At 45.7% G+C, this 19,113-nt stretch overlaps 1 protein-coding gene across 1 annotated transcript in view; it reads left to right on the top strand.

Moving 5' to 3' along the window:
* MYL3 (myosin light chain 3) overlaps window positions 1-19,113 on the top strand; it is a 114,194-nt gene that overhangs the window by 23,165 nt on the left and 71,916 nt on the right. The window contains exon 2 of the mRNA XM_063925107.1: window positions 17,239-17,266. Coding sequence (XP_063781177.1) covers window positions 17,239-17,266 — 28 coding nt within the window. The remainder of the gene's footprint in view (window positions 1-17,238; window positions 17,267-19,113) is intronic.

Here is a 19,113-nt window from a genome sequence, read left to right as displayed (position 1 = left end):
GCTTGTGGCACTTTAATACAACTGTGTTATATGTATATTCGTGAACCCGTAAGAAGGACTGACACGTAAGAGACTATTAGTTTTAAAGTTAAAGGATTTGAGCTCGCTGTGACTATGATAAGAGAAACCATCTCTTGCAGATATATTTAATATAGACTCATCCTAAGAGACAACAATAATTTGAGGCATACAGGAATCGAAAAGCTATATATGCTCTGAAATATAGAAAGCATCAGCTACTTCAAATGGACACAAGGACGCAGCATAACAAAGGTTTATCATACCAGCTTCTTAGGAGTTTAGTTTAATACTGGACAACTACGGTAACATTTTTACTGAGGAAAGGATACAGATTCCTTGGTAATCAACTGTTGATGTTACTATCTATGAGCTAAATAGATACTTTCTGTTATCTGCCAAGGAGGAACTATAAGTAACCTTATAGGAGAAAGTAATCGCTACCATAAGTAGACTGAGCCAAACATCTTTCTCTTTAACTGAAGGGAGAACTGATAGTTGATACTAAAACATAGTGTCAGACATTCTGTATTAACTGCTGTTATTTTTAGGAAGTTTATGGGCCCTTATAGTGCACTATCATATTAAGAGTACCCGGGTCACTCTAACACCTAAGGGTGTCTTGAAAAGAAAAAGGATTTGTTGTATTGCATGCAGGTACTGTGTATAGGCCTAATTGACAGGGGGTTAGCATGGATTAATGACTTAAAGGGGAATGTGTAATTGATGAAATGTTAATGTATACTTAATCCATTTGGTACTGGTCATTAAAGTGTTATACTTGCCATGTGTGTCTGGTCCGTCTGGAAGTTGATCTGAAGATCCAGGAAGAAAGAGACAGGTATATTAGATAATATATCTATGATATAAGGGAATCATCCCCTAAGGATAGAGATCAGGCTTACTCAAGCAAGCCTTAACGGTAGTTAAATACTACACATAGCTTGAGTGGAGGCACAACTATTAGGTAACCATCCCTTAATAGAATACATAGACAGCTCTCGTTCAAGGTATTGAGGGTAGGGTTACATATATATATATATATATATATATATATAGTGGGCCCCATAGCAGTATTTTGAACGGGCCCCTGTCCCAATGCTTCTCGAGTGACACCTCTCCGCATCATGTGTTAATTTTAAGCCACATAATAGTTCCCTAGTTCACAATACGTCACATTGCAGGACTGCTAGTACACATTATGCCACACAGTATCCCCAATTCACAGTATCCCCTCTCAGCTCTGGGTCTCATAGCAGCTGCACTCTGCACCTATGGTAGCTACACCCCTGTATATAACACATGTAACTGTGACAGGGAAGGTGGCCCCTCTCAGCTCTGGCCCCATAGCAGCTGCACTCCCTGCACCTATGGTAGCTAGTGCTACACCATGTATATAACATGTAACTGTGACAGGGACGGTGGTCCCTCTCAGCTCTGGGCCCATAGCAGCTGCACTCCCTGCACCTATGGTAGCTACACCCTGTATATAACACATGTAACTGTGACAGGGAAGATGGCCCCTCTCAGCTCTGGGCCCATAGCAGCTGCACTCCCTGCACCTATGGTAGCTACACCCTGTATATAACACATGTAACTGTGACAGGGAAGGTGGCCTCTCTCAGCTCTGACTCCATAGCAGCTGCACTCCCTGCACCTATGCTAGCTACACCCTGTATATAACACATGTAACTGTGACAGGGAAGGTGGCCCCTCTCAGCTCTGGGCCCCATAGCAGCTGCACTCCCTGCACCTATGGTAGCTACACCCTGTATATAACACATGTAACTGTGACAGGGAAGGTGGCCTCTCTCAGCTCTGACTCCATAGCAGCTGCACTCCCTGCACCTATGGTAGCTACACCCTATATATAACACATGTAACTGTGACAGGGAAGGTGGGCCTCTCTCAGCTCTGACTCCATAGCAGCTGCACTCCCTGCACCTATGGTAGCTACACCCCTGTATATAACACATGTACCTGTGACAGGGAAGGTGGCCCCTCTCAGCTCTGGGCCCCATAGCAGCTGCACTCCCTGCACCTATGGTAGCTACACCCTGTATATAACACATGTAACTGTGACAGGGAAGGTGGCCTCTCTCAGCTCTGACTCCATAGCAGCTGCACTCCCTGCACCTATGGTAGCTACACCCTATATATAACACATGTAACTGTGACAGGGAAGGTGGGCCTCTCTCAGCTCTGACTCCATAGCAGCTGCACTCCCTGCACCTATGGTAGCTACACCCCTGTATATAACACATGTACCTGTGACAGGGAAGGTGGCCCCTCTCAGCTCTGGGCCCCATAGCAGCTGCACTCCCTGCACCTATGGTAGCTACACCCTGTATATAACACATGTACATAGGTGTGCGCAGCACATTTTATTAGGGGGTGCACTGTCAGAGGGGTGTGTCTAGCACTGCCTTTTGGGCGTGTCTAGCGCCATCTATTGACGGTCAACACAATATAAAATATCCACCCTTGTACCAATCCTAATAATGCAGATACATTGTCAGATGTTGTGGTGTGCACCAAACACCCCTGATGGCACTCACTGCAATTACACTGCTCCTCCTCAGCCTGACATTTTTTCCTTGGGCGGTGAGCACAAGAACAAACCTCCAAAATCCATTTGTCTTGGAACTGTAGCACCTAATTATAAGGTGAAAAACCACAGTATAAAGTGGAAATACTAAGGGCACCAATCTACCGAGAGCAATTTAGGAACGGGCATATAGGATTGACTAAATCTGTGTATTATCACATTTCAGTGGGTGAGATCCTTCTTTTTAAAGTCATTTTATTTAACAAATGATGTGCAATATGTAATGGTTTTTAATAATATTAAATTGTGTTAATAATTTATACCAGAATTGTGTATTCACATAAGCGCTGCTTTAGGTTATTGTATTTGTTGTATTACGGAGACTGACTATCTCCACTCAGCAGCCGCTAGGTAGAAGCAAACCACATCAGCGCCTTAACTACCATTTGGTATAACTTCTCTTGCTCCTCATCAGTGGCTGGCATTGGCATAGCATAAAAGGAGTGAGGTGGGCGTGCGAGCAGCATGTCGTAATCACATCACATCACACTTTTTTTGTACATGAAAGGGGAGCCGGAAATCTGAAAGCCGGTGGCAGTGGCACCCTTGATTAACCCAGGCGTCCGGTCAGTAATGCTGTCCTGACAGGGTGCAGTGCAGAGGGGACAGTAATCAGCCTGCTCGGCGATCGCTGCATCAGGCATGTGAGATCGGGGTGCCAGACATTAGGGGGTGCCTGTGCGCACCAGGCACCCCCCCTGCGCACACCTATGCACATGTAACTGACAGGGAAGGTGGCTCCTCTCAGCTCTGGGCTCCATAGCAGCTGCACTCCCTGCACCTATGGTAGCTACACCCTGTATATAACACATGTAACTGTGACAGGGAAGGTGGCCCCTCTCAGCTCTGGCCCAATAGCAGCTACACTCCCTGCACCTATGGTAGCTACACCCTGTATATAACACATGTAACTGACAGGGAAGGTGGGCCCTCTCAGCTCTGGGCCCATAGCAGCTGCACTCCCTGCACCTATGGTAGCTACACCCTGTATATAACACATGTAACTGTGACAGGGAAGGTGGCCCCTCTCAGCTCTGGGCCCAATAGCAGCTGCACTCCCTGCACCTATGGTAGCTACACCCTGTATATAACACATGTAACTGTGACAGGGAAGGTGGCCCCTCTCAGCTCTGGGCCCCATAGTAGCTGCACTCCCTGCACCTATGGTAGCTACACCCTGTATATAACACATGTAACTGTGACAGGGAAGGTGGCTCCTCTAAGCTCTGGCCCCATAGCAGCTGCATTCCCTGCACCTATGGTAGCTACACCCTGTACATAACATGTGTAACTCTGACAGGGAAGGTGGCCCCTCTCAGCTCTGGCCCCATAGCAGCTGCACTGCCTGCACCCATGGTAGCTATACCCCTGTATATAACACATGTAACTGTGACAGGGAAGGTGGCACCTCTCAGCTCTGGGTCCCATAGCAGCTGCACTCCCTGCACCTATGGTAGCTACACCCTGTATATAACACATGTAACTGTGACAGGGAAGGTGGCCCCTCTCAGCTCTGGGCCCCATAGCAGCTGCACTACCCGCACCTATGGTAGCTACACCCTGTATATAACACATGTAACTGTAACAGGGAAGGTGGCCCCTCTCAGCTCTGGGTCCCATAGCAGCTGCACTCCCTGCACCTATGGTAGCTACACCCTGTATATAACACATGTAACTGTGACAGGGAAGGTGGCCCCTCTCAGCTCTAGGCCCCATAGCAGCAACACACCCTGCATCTATGGTAGCTACAACGGGGATTGACGGTCAGCGACGGGATGGTGCAAAAATTCCAAACGCACCGGAAATCGCAAGATCACTGACAGGAAGAGGCCGTTTGTGGGTGGCAACTGATCATTTTCAAGGAGTGGCCGGGAAAACGCAGGATGGACCAGGCGCTTGGAGGGAGTGTTTCTGACATCAGCTCCGGCCCCAATCATCGCAGCAGCTGAGTAAGTCCTGGGAAGTGCAGAGACTGCACAAACTTATGCAACATAAGCGATCGCACCCCTGCACACACTCCATACCCTCCCCCTGTAGGCAGCGACTACCTGACCGCAGGAATGCAAAAAATGCACCCTAGCAACAGTGTCTGACTGCGGAGTGAAGGGCCCACTGGGGAAATGGAGTGGTTGGGGCCCATGTTTAGGGGTGTGGTCACTCTCCAGAGGAGGTGTGGTCCCCACCACAAAGGTTTGTCTAACCATTAGCTAGGGTTTTGGCCTCATGATAAATATAATTAGTAGACACTGCTAGTACATGCAGTGTAATGTATAATTCAAGTGCAGAGTCTGAAAACTGATTCCTAGAGGAGGAGGTGGGCCCTTAGGCAGTGGGGCCCACTGTGGTTTTCCTCTGTACCCCTGTGGGCCATCCAACCCTGCCTAGCGATCAGGTCTGAATTACCCCCACAGTGCAGCACAGCCGCACTGTGTGAACACATACATTGAAATCCTGTCGTTCTACCGTCCGGCCCAACTGCAGCATGCATCGGTTGCATCCGGCGGCGGCGGGACTGCCGCATATGTGCACTCTCCTTCCGGCCAAGCAGGTCCCGCTGAACGGGACCCGCTTGGCAGCTATGTGTGGCCCCAGCCTTAGCCGAGAAGTCTTTCTTTGTATACATTTATAGATATCATGGTGAACAAGGCTAAAGATTTGCACTGTCTACATTAGACCAATCGCCTCCACCGTAGACCTACTGTATGTACGGTATAATAGCTCAGATAATGACAAATAACTTGTCTCCGACACCCTGGCCTCCAACAGGTGCAGAAAATAATATATGATCCTCCAACTCCTCAGCAGCAGGCAGAGCCATCTTAACATATAGGCACCTGCTCTGGGCCCCACAATTCAAGGGGCCTCTGACCACAATCAGAGCAGCCAGCCAACATTCTCTACCTGCCTCAACCATGAAAATGTCGACAGTCATTAGGTTGACCACTAATGGTCGAAGTGCATTAGGTGGACATAGACAAAATGTTGACATGGTTAATATGTCGACATGTAAAAGGTCAACAGTGCTTATGGTCAACAGGTACAAAAGGTCGACAGATTCAAATGATCGACACACGTATGTTCAACACGGCTTTTTGGGGATCTTTTATGTTTTACCATTCACGTGGACTACGATTGGGAACGGTAACCTGTGCCGAGCGCATCGGTAGCGGATCGAGTCACCCTACCCAAAGCATGGCGATCGAAGCGAGCCCTGAGTGGGGAAGCGGTGCACTATTTAGGGTTCTACATGCTTTGACGGCGAAAAAGAAACAAAAAAAAGTCAACATTTTGTCATGTTGAAATATTCACGTGTCGATCTTTTGACCATGTCGAACTAATGTATGTTGACCATTAGTGATCAACTTATACCCCTTTCACACCGCCATCACTGAACACGGGTTATTGGCACATGAACGCGCATGACCCGTGTTGAGGTGCGGTCTGAAAGGTGCGAGGTAGCGAGGAAAAGAAAAAAAACCAATGGCGCAAAGGCAACTGAAGCGTCTGACAACACCAATGTATAATACCAAACAATTTATTAAAATGACACAATAGAAACTATATAATCTCCGGAGATACTTAGACATATTATAAACTGTATAAAAAATGTAATGCTTCTCTTGTAACCATTTAAATGTTACTTCATAAAAATGTAACATAAAATATGTGGCAATACAAAACACACAACGTTGCCACCATTATCCTCATATATCTTTGTAAGAAATATTAGATATATAATGTCCACACAATGATGGTATTATACTTGTATAGTAAATAGTCCCACAGGATCAGTACACAGGCGGGGGTTAAGCGAAGAGACCGGGTAGGCTGCGAGGCGCTGTGGTTCCCCCGGCTCGCTCAGTCCCACAGGCCCCTTTACTCACAGTTTATAATGGATAGAGCGGCAAATGAGTGAGGGAGAGATCGGGTGCATCCACTGTGGATATGTGGCGGCCCGGCTGACTCAAAATCTCCTCACTGACAGCAAGATGGTAAATGCTGATATATTGATCTGCTCACAGCCGCTGATGCACTCCTTGTGGTTTTCCACGTCAGATGATAGTGAGTGTGGGCAATAAGTGATCCCGGACTAGGTGCTGGTTATAAATGGCTAAAAGTAATAAACAGCTGGCACAGTGCGTGTGGCAAAATGATGGTAACCAAATGGTGGCAAACAAGGAATCCTGTTTCTGGTAGCGAGGAGCAGGGTTGATCACGTCTTCAACCCGGCTCACTATGCGGTGTGGACGGTAGCCGGGTCGATACGACCCATTTTCCGTTCACTCTCTATGTACGGGTGGTGCTTGGAGACCATGTCAGGCTCCTGGGTGCGACCCACCTCCGGCGGTCTGAAAGGGGTATTAATGAGAGCAGACTTTTTCCATGTAGATTTGCTGATCCATTCCCCTCCAAGCCTGCAGCCAGATAGTGAATAACTAGCAGCGTGCTGATTGGTGGGTGGATGGCGGGAGCTATCCACCAATCAGAGGCTGAAAGCCATTCACTGTATGGAAGCATGCGGAGAGACAGCGCAGGACTGCAGGAGGGGCATGTTATGATTTTTTTAATTGGTTACAGACAGTGAATGGGTGTGTAGGGGCCACAGTGCATTGCTTTGCTCAGGCCTATAGTGATGTTTAGAAGACATTGGCAGCATGTGCTTGCACAAGCAAGTGCAGAACATCCGCTGTGTAATTGCTGGTCTGAATAAGTTACTTATTGCCTACGTGAGAACGCCCCACAAACCACCGTTCTGCCTTTGGGAGAGATTTATTAAAACCTGAAGAAAGATAAAGTGGAGAGAGATAAAATACAAACCAATCAGTTCCTAACTGTCATTTTTTAAATACAGCCTGTAACATGGCAGTTGATTGGCTGGTACTTTAACTCTCTCCACTTTATCACTTTCCAAGGTTTGATAAATTGTCCCCTTTGTGCGGTTACATGGCTCTTTGCGTCCATAATGCATTGGACTCTATGGGTTAAACGTATGAAGCAGTGATTACAGTGGAGAAGTGAGCCAGTGGAGAAGTTGCCCATGGCAACCAATCAGCTGCTCTGTATAATTCTATAGTAGGCAAATTATAAATGTTACTTCGATGCTGATTGGTTGCCATGGGCAACTTCTCCACTGGCTCACTTCTCCACTCTTATCACTGCTTCATACATTTACCCCTATATCCATTAATTCACATATGTTCGCTTTCTGGTTATGCACAGTGCAAAAAGAGACAAAATACGCAAAAGCCAACCAGCGTAGTATATATATATATTTACAGGGTGATTCAAAAGTCACAATACACCCTTTTGTTTCAAAAACTGTGCAGGAAATGGGAAAACTAAATACTCCAGTAAGGTATGGGTGAGGTTGGCTATCTTTTAGGGTATGTACCGAACATGGGCGCAATCTTGAAATCGGCCATCTTGAATCTAAGTCTATTTTTTCACATGGAAAGGGGGTCGTGTAACATGTCAAACAACATCAGAATTTGCTGGAAAGTTTATTGCGGCAAACAGATTTGAAATAGCATTTATGGTTCAAAAGTTACAACACTCTTTTTGTTGCAGGTAACTGAAGAGAAGAGAATTGAGGTCATTTTGATGTCTGTAGAACGAATGTGATGTGCTGCGTTGTGGGCTCTTCATGAAGAATGCCAAAACCATTGTTGAGGTTGTCTCGTCAGTAGCACTTTTTGGACAACCACTCCGTGACTTGTCAGCCACAGTCCCAGTTTCTCGGAATTTGGAAATTAGGCACCTGACAGTGTTATGAGAAATTGGAGGTCTTTCTGGGTGCCGTTTGTTAAAATCTGCAGCTATGACATGGAAAAGTTATTCTCCAGACATCAAAATGACCTCAGTTCTCTGCGTTGTCCCGTGTTACCCGTCATGTCATGGTAACTTTACATGCAGCACTTTGATGAAGTTAGTGACACAATAACTTTTCTATCACTTTGCTAGTAGAACAGACAGTTTTCCAGCACTGCGCCCCAGAGACAGGTACATAGGCCTCTGCCAGGCCAGATCTTCCCTGTAATTACTCTTTCTGACTTTGCACCAATAGAACTTACAAAGCTAAACAGCCTCATAGCAAACTCTAACTATTACAACACAGGCAGAACCAAGGGGCCTGGAGACAAAGTGACACTGTAATAGGCAGGTAATTGCTGCAGGCAGCCGGACTGTGGCCCTCATTCCGAGTTGTTCGCTCGCTAAAAATCTTCGCATCGCAGCGATTTTCCGCTTACTGCGCATGCGCAATGTCCGCACTGCGACTGCGCCAAGTAAATTTGCTATGCACTTAGTAATTTTACTCACGGCTTTTTCATCGTTCTGGCGATTGTGATGTGATTGACAGGAAATGGGTGTTTCTGGGCGGAAACAGGCCGTTTTATGGGCGTGTGGGAAAAAACGCTACCGTTTCCGGAAAAAACGCAGGAGTGGCCGGAGAAACGGAGGAGTGTCTGGGCGAACGCTGGGTGTGTTTGTGACGTCAAACCAGGAACGACAAGCACTGAACTGATCGCAGATGCCGAGTAAGTCTGAAGCTACTCAGAAACTGCTACGAGGTGTGTAATCGCAATATTGCGAATACTTCGTTCGCAATTTTAAGATGCTAAGATTCACTCCCAGTAGGCGGCGGCTTAGCGTGAGCAACTCTGCTAAAATCGCCTTGCGAGCGAACAACTCGGAATGACCTCCTGTGATCATTTCATTTACTGAAGTCATTCCGGTGCCAGTTTATGTGACACCTGATGATTGACAGGCCGTTCCCAGGGTCAGTCTGATGCAGAAAATAATGACTTTGTGTTCTTACCCTTTATACCGTACACTTACATTCAACTTATAATGAGGTACAGTGTTGCAACAAAGGGCCTGCTGTGACATTGGTTCTCCCACTTGCTGCTCACAGAATCTCTGGTGGAAGGACCGGGGCCACTCCTGGTGGGAGTGAATATGAAATACATAAAGTCCTGTCCATCCTGACAATCCAAAAAATGAGACTAAATTGTATTTAATCTGGTGAGAGGCAGCCAGAGTGAAGGCACAGTACAGAGGGATAGGGCGCAGAGTAAGGGCAGGTAGTGGTCAGGAGCAAGGGTAAGGGCAGGAGACAGACAAGGCTAGCAACAGAAGCAAAAAGGGATAGCGGCAGGATGTGAAAAATGGGCCCACGGTGACGCAGAACCACAGGCATTTTCATTGCATGTACACCTATGACCGGAAAGACGTAACTGTGGTGTGACGGGTGTTCTCGCATTGGCAAGCATCAGAAAAGGTGTGTTCAGGCAACTGCAAGCTGGACAATGAGCAGTAATATGCCTTTTCGAAGGTGTAGCAGTAAATCAGGTGCATGCTCTAGACACGGGATGCGGCGAATGTGTATAACTGTACGATAATGCACTTCTTTCCCGTGTACATTCCCTTTTAGTGCTGTACACACGATTTACCTCCGACTCTGCCTCAGATCATTTGTGTCTATCTGCAATCTCTTTCATCATAATACAGAACATCAGATCACTATGGTGGGTATTCAATTAGCAGCGAAATCGCCGCAATTTACCACATTTGCCGTTATCAGCATATTTGCATATATTTTGCGGCGAAAATTTACTATTCGTAGAGACAGCGGCATCCCGTCTACCAGAATACCATCAGCGAGGCTGCAAATCCCCTCCCGGGCTCGCTGCACTCCACACACTTCGGGCACGGCGGCGAGCTTTGCTCACCACAATTTCTATTCCCGTTTGGTTGGTGGCATGTACCCAGGCTTGGACTGGCCCACAGGGGTACCAGGGAAACCACCGGTAGGCCTTAATGCCCACTCCCTCCTCTAGGGATCAGGTTCCAGACTGTGCACTTGTATTATACATGGTAGATATGTTGCATTACACTGCACTAGACTATTGTGTATTTCAAGTCTCTGTGGAGGCTGGCCACACCCTCTTTGTAGGCTGGCCACACCCCTAAATATGGGCCCCTATAACTGCATTCCCCTGGTGGGCCCTTCATGCCCCAGTCCGACACTGCATGTACCCACCAACCAAGTGCGAGTGTCGGGATTCCGGCAGCCAGTATAGTGTCGGCTGTTGAGATTCCGACATCGGTATCCTGAACGCTGGGATACCGACGGCCGACATTTTAACTGCATCCCCATCGTACGTGTAGTGACTTGACTTTATGAATTCTATCTAAAACCTCCATTCTGTACCAGTCCCTTGCATGGAACCACAGACGGGCCCCAGGGCTGTCACACGGCCCCTTCTGCTTGCGTTGCTGTAATGCTGGGACGGCTCAGCTGCTGCTGGCTTTCTATCACAGGGTAAATGTATTTATATTGTATTATACGATGCAGGTTAGTGCGCCAGCAACTTGTTATTCTTATGTAAATGTCCGTATTGTTACATGTGATTTTAGGAGAAATAAATCTGTAGCAATTTTACTCTTCATAACAGCAGGAGAATATTTCACATCCAATTGTTATATTTTCTTCTAGAGAACAGAACAGTAACGCCAGAAGCTCAGCGCACGGTGCCAGTGCCGAGAGAAATATTGTGTATTGGAATAAAGCGTGATGCTGGCTTTATACATGTGATGCTGGCTATATACATGTGATGCTGGCTATATACATGTGATACTGGCTATATACATGTGATGCTGGCTTTATACATGTGATACTGGCTATATACATGTGATACTGGCTTTATACATGTGATGCTTGCTTTATACATGTGATACTGGCTTTATACATGTGATGCTGACTTTATACATGTGATACTGACTTTATACATGTGATACTGGCTATATACATGTGATACTGGCTTTATACATGTGATGCTGGCTTTATACATGTGATGCTGGCTATATACATGTGATACTGACTTTATACATGTGATACTGGCTATATACATGTGATGCTGGCTATATACATGTGATGCTGGCTTTATATACATGTGATACTGGCTTTATACATGTGATGCTGGCTTTATACATGTGATACTGGCTTTATACATGTGATGCTGGCTTTATACATGTGATACTGGCTTTATACATGTGATGCTGGCTTTATACATGTGATACTGGCTTTATACATGTGATGCTGGCTTTATACATGTGATACTGACTTTATACATGTGATACTGGCTATATACATGTGATACTGGTTATATACACTTCCAGACCAGGCGGGTAATTCAGAGTTGATCGCAGCAGCAAATTTGTTAGCAGTTGGGCAAAACCATGTGCACTGCAGGGGAGGGGGGGGGGGGGCAGATGTAACATGTGCAGAGAGAGTTAGATTTGGGTGGGTTGTGTTCAAACTGAAATCTAAATTGCAGTGTAAAAATAAAGCAGCCAGTATTTACCCTGCACAGGAACAATATAACCCACCCAAATCTAACTCTCTCTGCACGTGTTATAACTGCCCCCCCTGCAGTACACATGGCTTTGCCCAACTGCTACCAAATTTGCTGATGCGATCAACTCTGAATTACCGCCCTTGCTCGTAAAATAATTCAGTACAGTAAAGCGATTGGCTTCTAATGAGAATATACTACCTTGAGACATCTTTCTATTCATTCTTTCTTCTTTCTTTCTTTCTTTCTTTCTTTCTTTCTTTCTTTCTTTCTTTCTTTCTTTCTTTCTTTCTTTTTTTCTTTCTTTCTCTTTCTTTCTTTTTCTCTTTCTTTCTTTCTTTCTTTCTTTCTTTCTTTCTTTCTTTCTTTCTTTTTCTCTTTCTTTTTTTTCCTTTTCTCTCTCTTTCTTTCTTTCTTTCTTTCTTTCTTTCTTTCTTTCTTTCTTTCTTTCTTTCTTTCTTTCTTTCTTTCTTTCTTTTTCTCTCTTTCTCTCTTTCTCTCTTTCTTTCTTTCTTTCTTTCTTTCTTTCTTTCTTTCTTTCTTTCTTTCTAATGATCGGTCAGCTACAGACAATCTAACCTGCTTACTTTCCTGATCTCTCACTTATTACTGTCCTACACACCAGTATTACAATCCACCACTGGACGTAAATGTTCTCTATACATCTCCAGAGGTCACACAGTTACTTTGCTGGAAAGACTTTCACAGATAAGTTGTCTTTTATCCATATAGTGTCTAACACATCCAGTAATGGAGCTGGTATTAATGACCCCTCAATTACAGCGACGTGTTGGAGGTGGTAATACGCAGAGTTCACCAGTGGCCTAAACCACTCTGATGAAAATGGCTAATGGCATAGATACACTCAGGAAAATATATATTTTAGGACAAGAGGCCAATTTCCTGGACTGTATTCAGATTAAAACATCAGTTTTTGATCATTTTTGGGACAGGGCCCGGTCTCATTAAAAAGCCTACTTGTCCGTATGTGGAAGTCACAAATGAACTAGCTTAAACAATTTAAAACCATAGACTGACTATGGAATGAGCCAAGAACGTATTACAGTAAGTCTGAGTTCTCGAAATGGGTAATAAAATGGTTATTCTATTTAAGCCAATTGTTCCACATTTACTATAAAACTCAATGTTCCTGTAATTGTTTGATTAACTGACATAAGGAAACGGTTCTTCCATATATTTGAAGGCAGCGGCTACAATGTTGCAACAGATCCCTTAATTTGTTACACGTTTTGTTTGGATGTTGGACAAGGTACAGTATCTTGGTCACTGAGATCCCGGCAGCAATAAACCTTTCACCACTGTCTACCTTGGACCAAACTCCAACGTCATAGACAAATGTACAGCATAACGCTCGCCTACAAACAAATAACTCGTCTCAGACGCCCTGTCCTGCGCGTTTCATCCATCACCCTCCAATACTTCTCAGAGCAGAAAATTATTTTTGTTTCTACAACTCAGCAGCAGAAAAGGATAAAATGATGGAACAAATGCCACCCAAATTAGATTTTCACAGGAGATGGATGGAAATAAGAAAATATATATTAAAATCCATCGTTGCTTTTCCTCTCTCATTCTATAATTTCTCATTGCATAATTTTACTCTTGTTACGTACTCAGCAGAATCTGCATCTCTGGTTGTCGCATAGATTAGGAGTATGTAAAAATGTGCGATGATGAAATCAGCTGCCAGTTCCCCACAGCTACATACTGAAATAAATATTATTTACATCCTTAATGTCCCACCTCGCCAGAGCACGGCTAACTCTTATTGGGTCTGTTGGTGCTGGCTCTTCACAGGCGGCTGCGGCAAGTGTTCCGATCTGGTCCATCTCATTGGTGTTGCTTCTAGTGATCTCCTGGTTATAACTTTTGTCTATTTTCATTACCTGATTCTGCTCATCACCTAGCACCACATTGCCCACCTGGTTCTGACCCATTCCTTATTATTATGTGCCAGAACACATCACGGCAATCAGTCGTACTACCTGCCATCTAGTGCCTTCCGTGTTCACCAGGCCATACATAGGAACCCAGGCAGAGGGCTACTACATACATATACACCTCACACTAATATTTTTATTATTATTACATTTTATTTATACGGCGCCACAAGTGTTTCGCAGTGCCGTACAAAGGACAGTACAGAGAGACAAACTTAGCATTACAGTAAATAAATAACAGAAATAGAGTACAGGTAACAAAGAGCACCACAATTCTCAATACATAATACAGCTAAGATGTAAGTAGCGAGGGAGTAATCATCGTACTACTTGTACTTGGGGCTGGCGGCCATAGATAGAGAGGTGCCTTTACCAGCAGGAGAGAAAGCGGGTAAAGATGGTTGCTGAGGAGAGAGCTGTGAGTGAAATGTGTCGAGAAGAGGGCTTTGACAACAGGTGGATAGAGGGCCCTGCTCTGAAGAGCTATCAATCTAGTGGGAAGGGTCGACAGACAGATGACATGAGGTGCAAGCAAGCGGGGGGTGGCCTGATGGCAGGATGTAAGCAAAGCTGAGATGTTGAAGGCATGAGGCAGGGGGATGGAGGAGCGGCCTCAGGACTAGGTTTTGCATCGGAAGGGTACACTTTGGATGAATAGATGGGTTTTCAGTGCCTGTTTGAAGCTTTGCAAGGTCGGGGAGAGTCTAATGGAGCGGGGGAGCGCTTTCCACTGAAGGGGTGCAGCACGGGCATAGTCTTGAACTCGAGTATGGGTAGCAGTGATGACCAGGGCAGTAGAGAGGCGACGGTCATTGGCCGACCGTAGTGGGCGGGAGGGAGTATGAAGGGAGAGGAGGTTGGAGATGTAGGGAGGGAGTATGGGCGGGAGGGAGTATGAAGGGAGAGGAGGTTGGAGATGTAGGGAGCAGTGGAATTAGCCAGCCGGTGTGCTACCTGCATGGTCTAGAAGGCTGAGAACCTTCTAGGTGCCTGACCATGGCGAGTGTTTGTGTCATTTACCACACTAACCTTTGTGGTGAAGTTCACTGTAGTGACCAGAAAGCTCTGGTGGGTTCTAGAGCTCCAGTGTTGCACCACTGCGGCCTTCTAACTTAGCCAAAGGTTTGTTTGGACCATTGAGATATGAACTCTTCTCTAAGATATGGATCAGGCTGGATGGAGAAATGGAGTTATTTAGCATTCCTGATCCTCCTTGACCAAGCTGGTGTCCCAGTGTAATAGACCTGGTATACTAGCACCAAGGGTCAGTAAGTTGGATCAGTTTTCCACTGTACATCAAGTACTTGTGGTTAGGACTGTTGCCCCCGTCTCCTGGAGGACACATGGAAGTGCATTTGTTGCGGCTACACCACGAAAAGCGAAACCTGCACACCGCAAGCTCTTGCATTTCTCTGTGTAAAATATACAGAATATATGTTTCCTCTCATATGGAAACATTTTTCATTTTATTTGTAATTTGGAGGATTTTTCTTTCTACGTAACGGACCATTTGTGTTATTGCATTTCTTACATTACTCATAACAAGCCGAACATTTCAGAGTGCTCGTTATCCGGAGTCTGAAGGGACACCAAATACCAAACACTCAGATCTCTGGACGAATTCCCAGCATCTGAGGTTAGGTCGATTGTTCTATGGGCACAAAAATGGCAAATTATGATTCTAGCAGAGCGGGAAATGAGTAGTAAAGCTTGCAGGGTCAGGTTGTGCATTGATGTGAGCCCCTTAAGGATTTAAGCAATGGAAATGTATTCAAAGTAGTAAAATGTACTTATTAGCGTAATCTTATTTTGGAATAATTTGTTCATTATGTTATGACTGGCGTATTTTGATGTGGACATTGCAGTTATAATATCGTTCTAGGTAATACTAAACTAGCGGCTACCAAATGCAACAACGTTTTGCAGGGCGGTTGTGTAGCCATAAAAACAAAGCTAAGAAGAGGTTTTTTGCGACCAACTTTGGCGGTAATTCAGACTGGATCACGGCAGTGATTGCAGTCTGAATGTTTTGTGGAGTGCGCACGCGCAGCGGCCGCACCCCCCGGGAGCCTAGTGAGATGCTAATTGCGGAGGTGGTCAGGAGCGGGAGGGGGCGTGCCAATGATGGTACAGCGCCATTGGTGGGACGCGGTCTGGACAATGCAGGCATGTCCGGACCGTTGGGGGCGGGCTGCGGTGGCTGCGTGACATCACACACAGCCGCTGCGACCCGGGGCGCGGCCAGTAGCTCCCTGCCAGTGTGCAGGAGCTGCGCCGCTAGGGAGCTACTTGTCCGGTACAAAAGCATCGCCGCCATGCGATGCTTTTGTACCTGTGCGGGAAGGGTGAGGCCTGACATGCGGGGCGGACTAGCCCTGTGCTGTGCGTCCCCCCGCATGTCGGAGTAACTGATCGTAGATGAGCTAAATTTGTCCCAATTTTTGTTCTTTTAGGATTATTAGGATGTAGGAACATGATGTAGCTAGCCCTTCCACACTCAGGGGTAGATCTCTAAAACGTTATCCAGTTATTAGGTCGATCACTGGTCAATATGTACTAGGTTGACATGGAAAAAGATCGACATGAGTTGTTTTTTAAAAAAATTAAATTTTTTGAAATTTTTCATACTTTACGATCCACGTGGACTATGATTGGGAATAGTAACCTGTGCCGAGCGCAGCGGTAGCAGAGCGAGGCACCTTGTCTGAAGCATGGTGAGCGAAGCGAGGGGACACGGTGCACTAATTGGGGTTCCCGATTTACAAAGAAAACGACACCAATTTTTTTTTTTAAAATCTCACGTCGAACTTTTTACATGTCGACTTTGTTCGTGCTGACCTAATGACCTGTTGACCTATTTCAGGTGTCAACCTAGTCAATGTCGACCAATAAGGGTTGACCTAATGACTGTCGACCTAAGTGTGGTCGACGCTATGACCCACACCTGTGTGAATAGGAGGCAGATGGATAATGGGGGTCCGCACCTGGAAATCTCTGCTATGAAGTGGCCGATGACAAAATATCTTATTCTGCAGATTTTCATCATTGTATCCTCTCGTTCCTGGTGCTTTATAAGTCAATATTCAATATTGCAGAATATTTAAAATACAAAATAAATAATACTCTAGTTGCGTCCAGTAAGCATAGTAGGTGACACGTTACACAATATGATAGGCTTGGAACATTACAGTATGTTATCTTCAGACCCAATCATGTCAGTTAACATTCATTTTTCACATGTTCTCTATTAGTAACAAATAGTTTTATCTAAAATAATTTTCTTCTATTTCCCCAGATTGAATTTTCATCAGACCAGATTGAAGGTAAGACCAAATATGTGCACAGCATGTCATATCATCCTATGTAATAAAAGGCTGATGCCTCTATGGGGGGAATTCAAGTGTTGTGCGCTGACATTACTGTTCTGTTGTTCCGTCATTTTGAGGGGCAAGTAACTAGTATTTTTATAATAGTGTCTATTTTAATATAGTGCAATGTACAGTACTTGACCTGGGTTGGGTGTGCTGACTGGGGAGCTGGAGCAAACTAACCCTAGTCCTAACCCTTCCCTTAACCCTTCCTCCCTACAAACTAACCCTAACCCTCCCTCCCTGCAGCCTAACCTTATCCTCCCTCCCTGCAGCTTAACCTTAACCCTCTCTCTCCACAGCCTAACCTTAACCCTCACGCCGCAGCCTAACCCTAACACTCCTCGGCATACTTACGTTCAGGATTCCGGCTGTTGGGATTTCAGCGCCGGTATTATGACTGCCGGGATCCCAAAAGCCGGTATGTTGACTACATCCCCACAGCCTATATATCAATATTTATTAGCAGTTTGTTAGGTTGATGTATCTGGACTGAGAGGCCTTACTCCATTATCCTGGTCCTACCTACACCTAGAGTATATGGGTTGCTTCTTACTGTCCGTCGCCCTTTCTGCTGCTGCATTGTAATAGATGTACCACCAACATATTCCTATACTGGCACATGGAACCACTTACTTCTGAGTATGTGTGGTCATCCTGCTGCTGCAGGACCTCCTGGATGGTGAGAGCTAATTCCCCCTGTACACCTACTGTGGATCAGAGCTGCTTCATTGGTGGGATCAGAGATGCGAGGCTCACCTCACCTCGCCTCACCTCAGGACAATTGGTGAACGGATGAGTTGTCTAGTGGTCAGAGGACCATAGCAGGTGTCTTGTTGAAGCAGGAGGTAATGCTTATTAATTCTGATATAGTTTCCTGATAAAACACAGGAATTGGAAGATGTTCTACATAAGTTCAGATGTCACACATCAAGATGATGTTATATATTTACATGGCTCAGACAGCCCTTTATATATAATTACAATGTCGACATTTATAGTATCTACATCAGAAAGTCAACCATCATGACGTCATTGTTGAAATGTTGACATTGAACAGTCGGCATGTGCAGAATGCCGACGTGTTCACAATGAAATGTCAACATTCTGAATTGACAGGCAGACGAAGGTTAGAGTTAGGCTATTGCAGGAGAGGGTTAGGGTTAAGAACTAGGAGGAAGGTTCGGTTCAGACACTAGGGGGAAGGTTAGGGGTAGACAACTGGAGGGGAGGTAAGATGTAGGCATTAGTGGAAGGGTAAGGTTCAGCTTAGGGAGGGGAGGTTAGGTTTAGGCACCTGGTGAAGGGTTAGGATTAGTAATGCTCAATGCTGGAAATCACGCAGTATCTACCAGAAGCAGGGTCGGACTGGCCAACAGGGGTACCAGGGAAACCACCGGTAGGCCCCTCTGCCTGAGTGCCCACTCCTTCCTCTAGGAATCAGGTTCCAGACAGTGCACTTGTATTATACATGGTAGATATGTTGCATTATACTGCACTAGACTATTGTGTATTTCAAGCCTCTGTGGAGGCTGGCCACACCCTCTTTGTAGGCTGACCACACCCTTAAGTATGGGCCCCTATCACTGCATTCCCCCAGTGGGCCCTTCATGCCCCAGTCCGACACTGACCAGAAGGACTTTTCCGCTAGACCTGCAAGCAGTGCAAGTTCCAGATCAAGTGGAGCCCAGGTCAAGAACTTTCTTTCACTGTCCTCCATGGACCTGGACTTATGTTCCGGGTCCTTCAGCTGCACCAGCATCTGGGCCAGCTCTGATTCCACTCCCCGTGCTCTTCTGTGT

This window comes from Pseudophryne corroboree, chromosome 5, assembly GCF_028390025.1.
Source record: "Pseudophryne corroboree isolate aPseCor3 chromosome 5, aPseCor3.hap2, whole genome shotgun sequence".
Lineage (NCBI taxonomy): Eukaryota > Metazoa > Chordata > Amphibia > Anura > Myobatrachidae > Pseudophryne > Pseudophryne corroboree.
The sequence above is the reverse complement of the archived record's forward strand: the minus strand, read 5'-3'. Positions and strand labels throughout refer to the sequence as shown.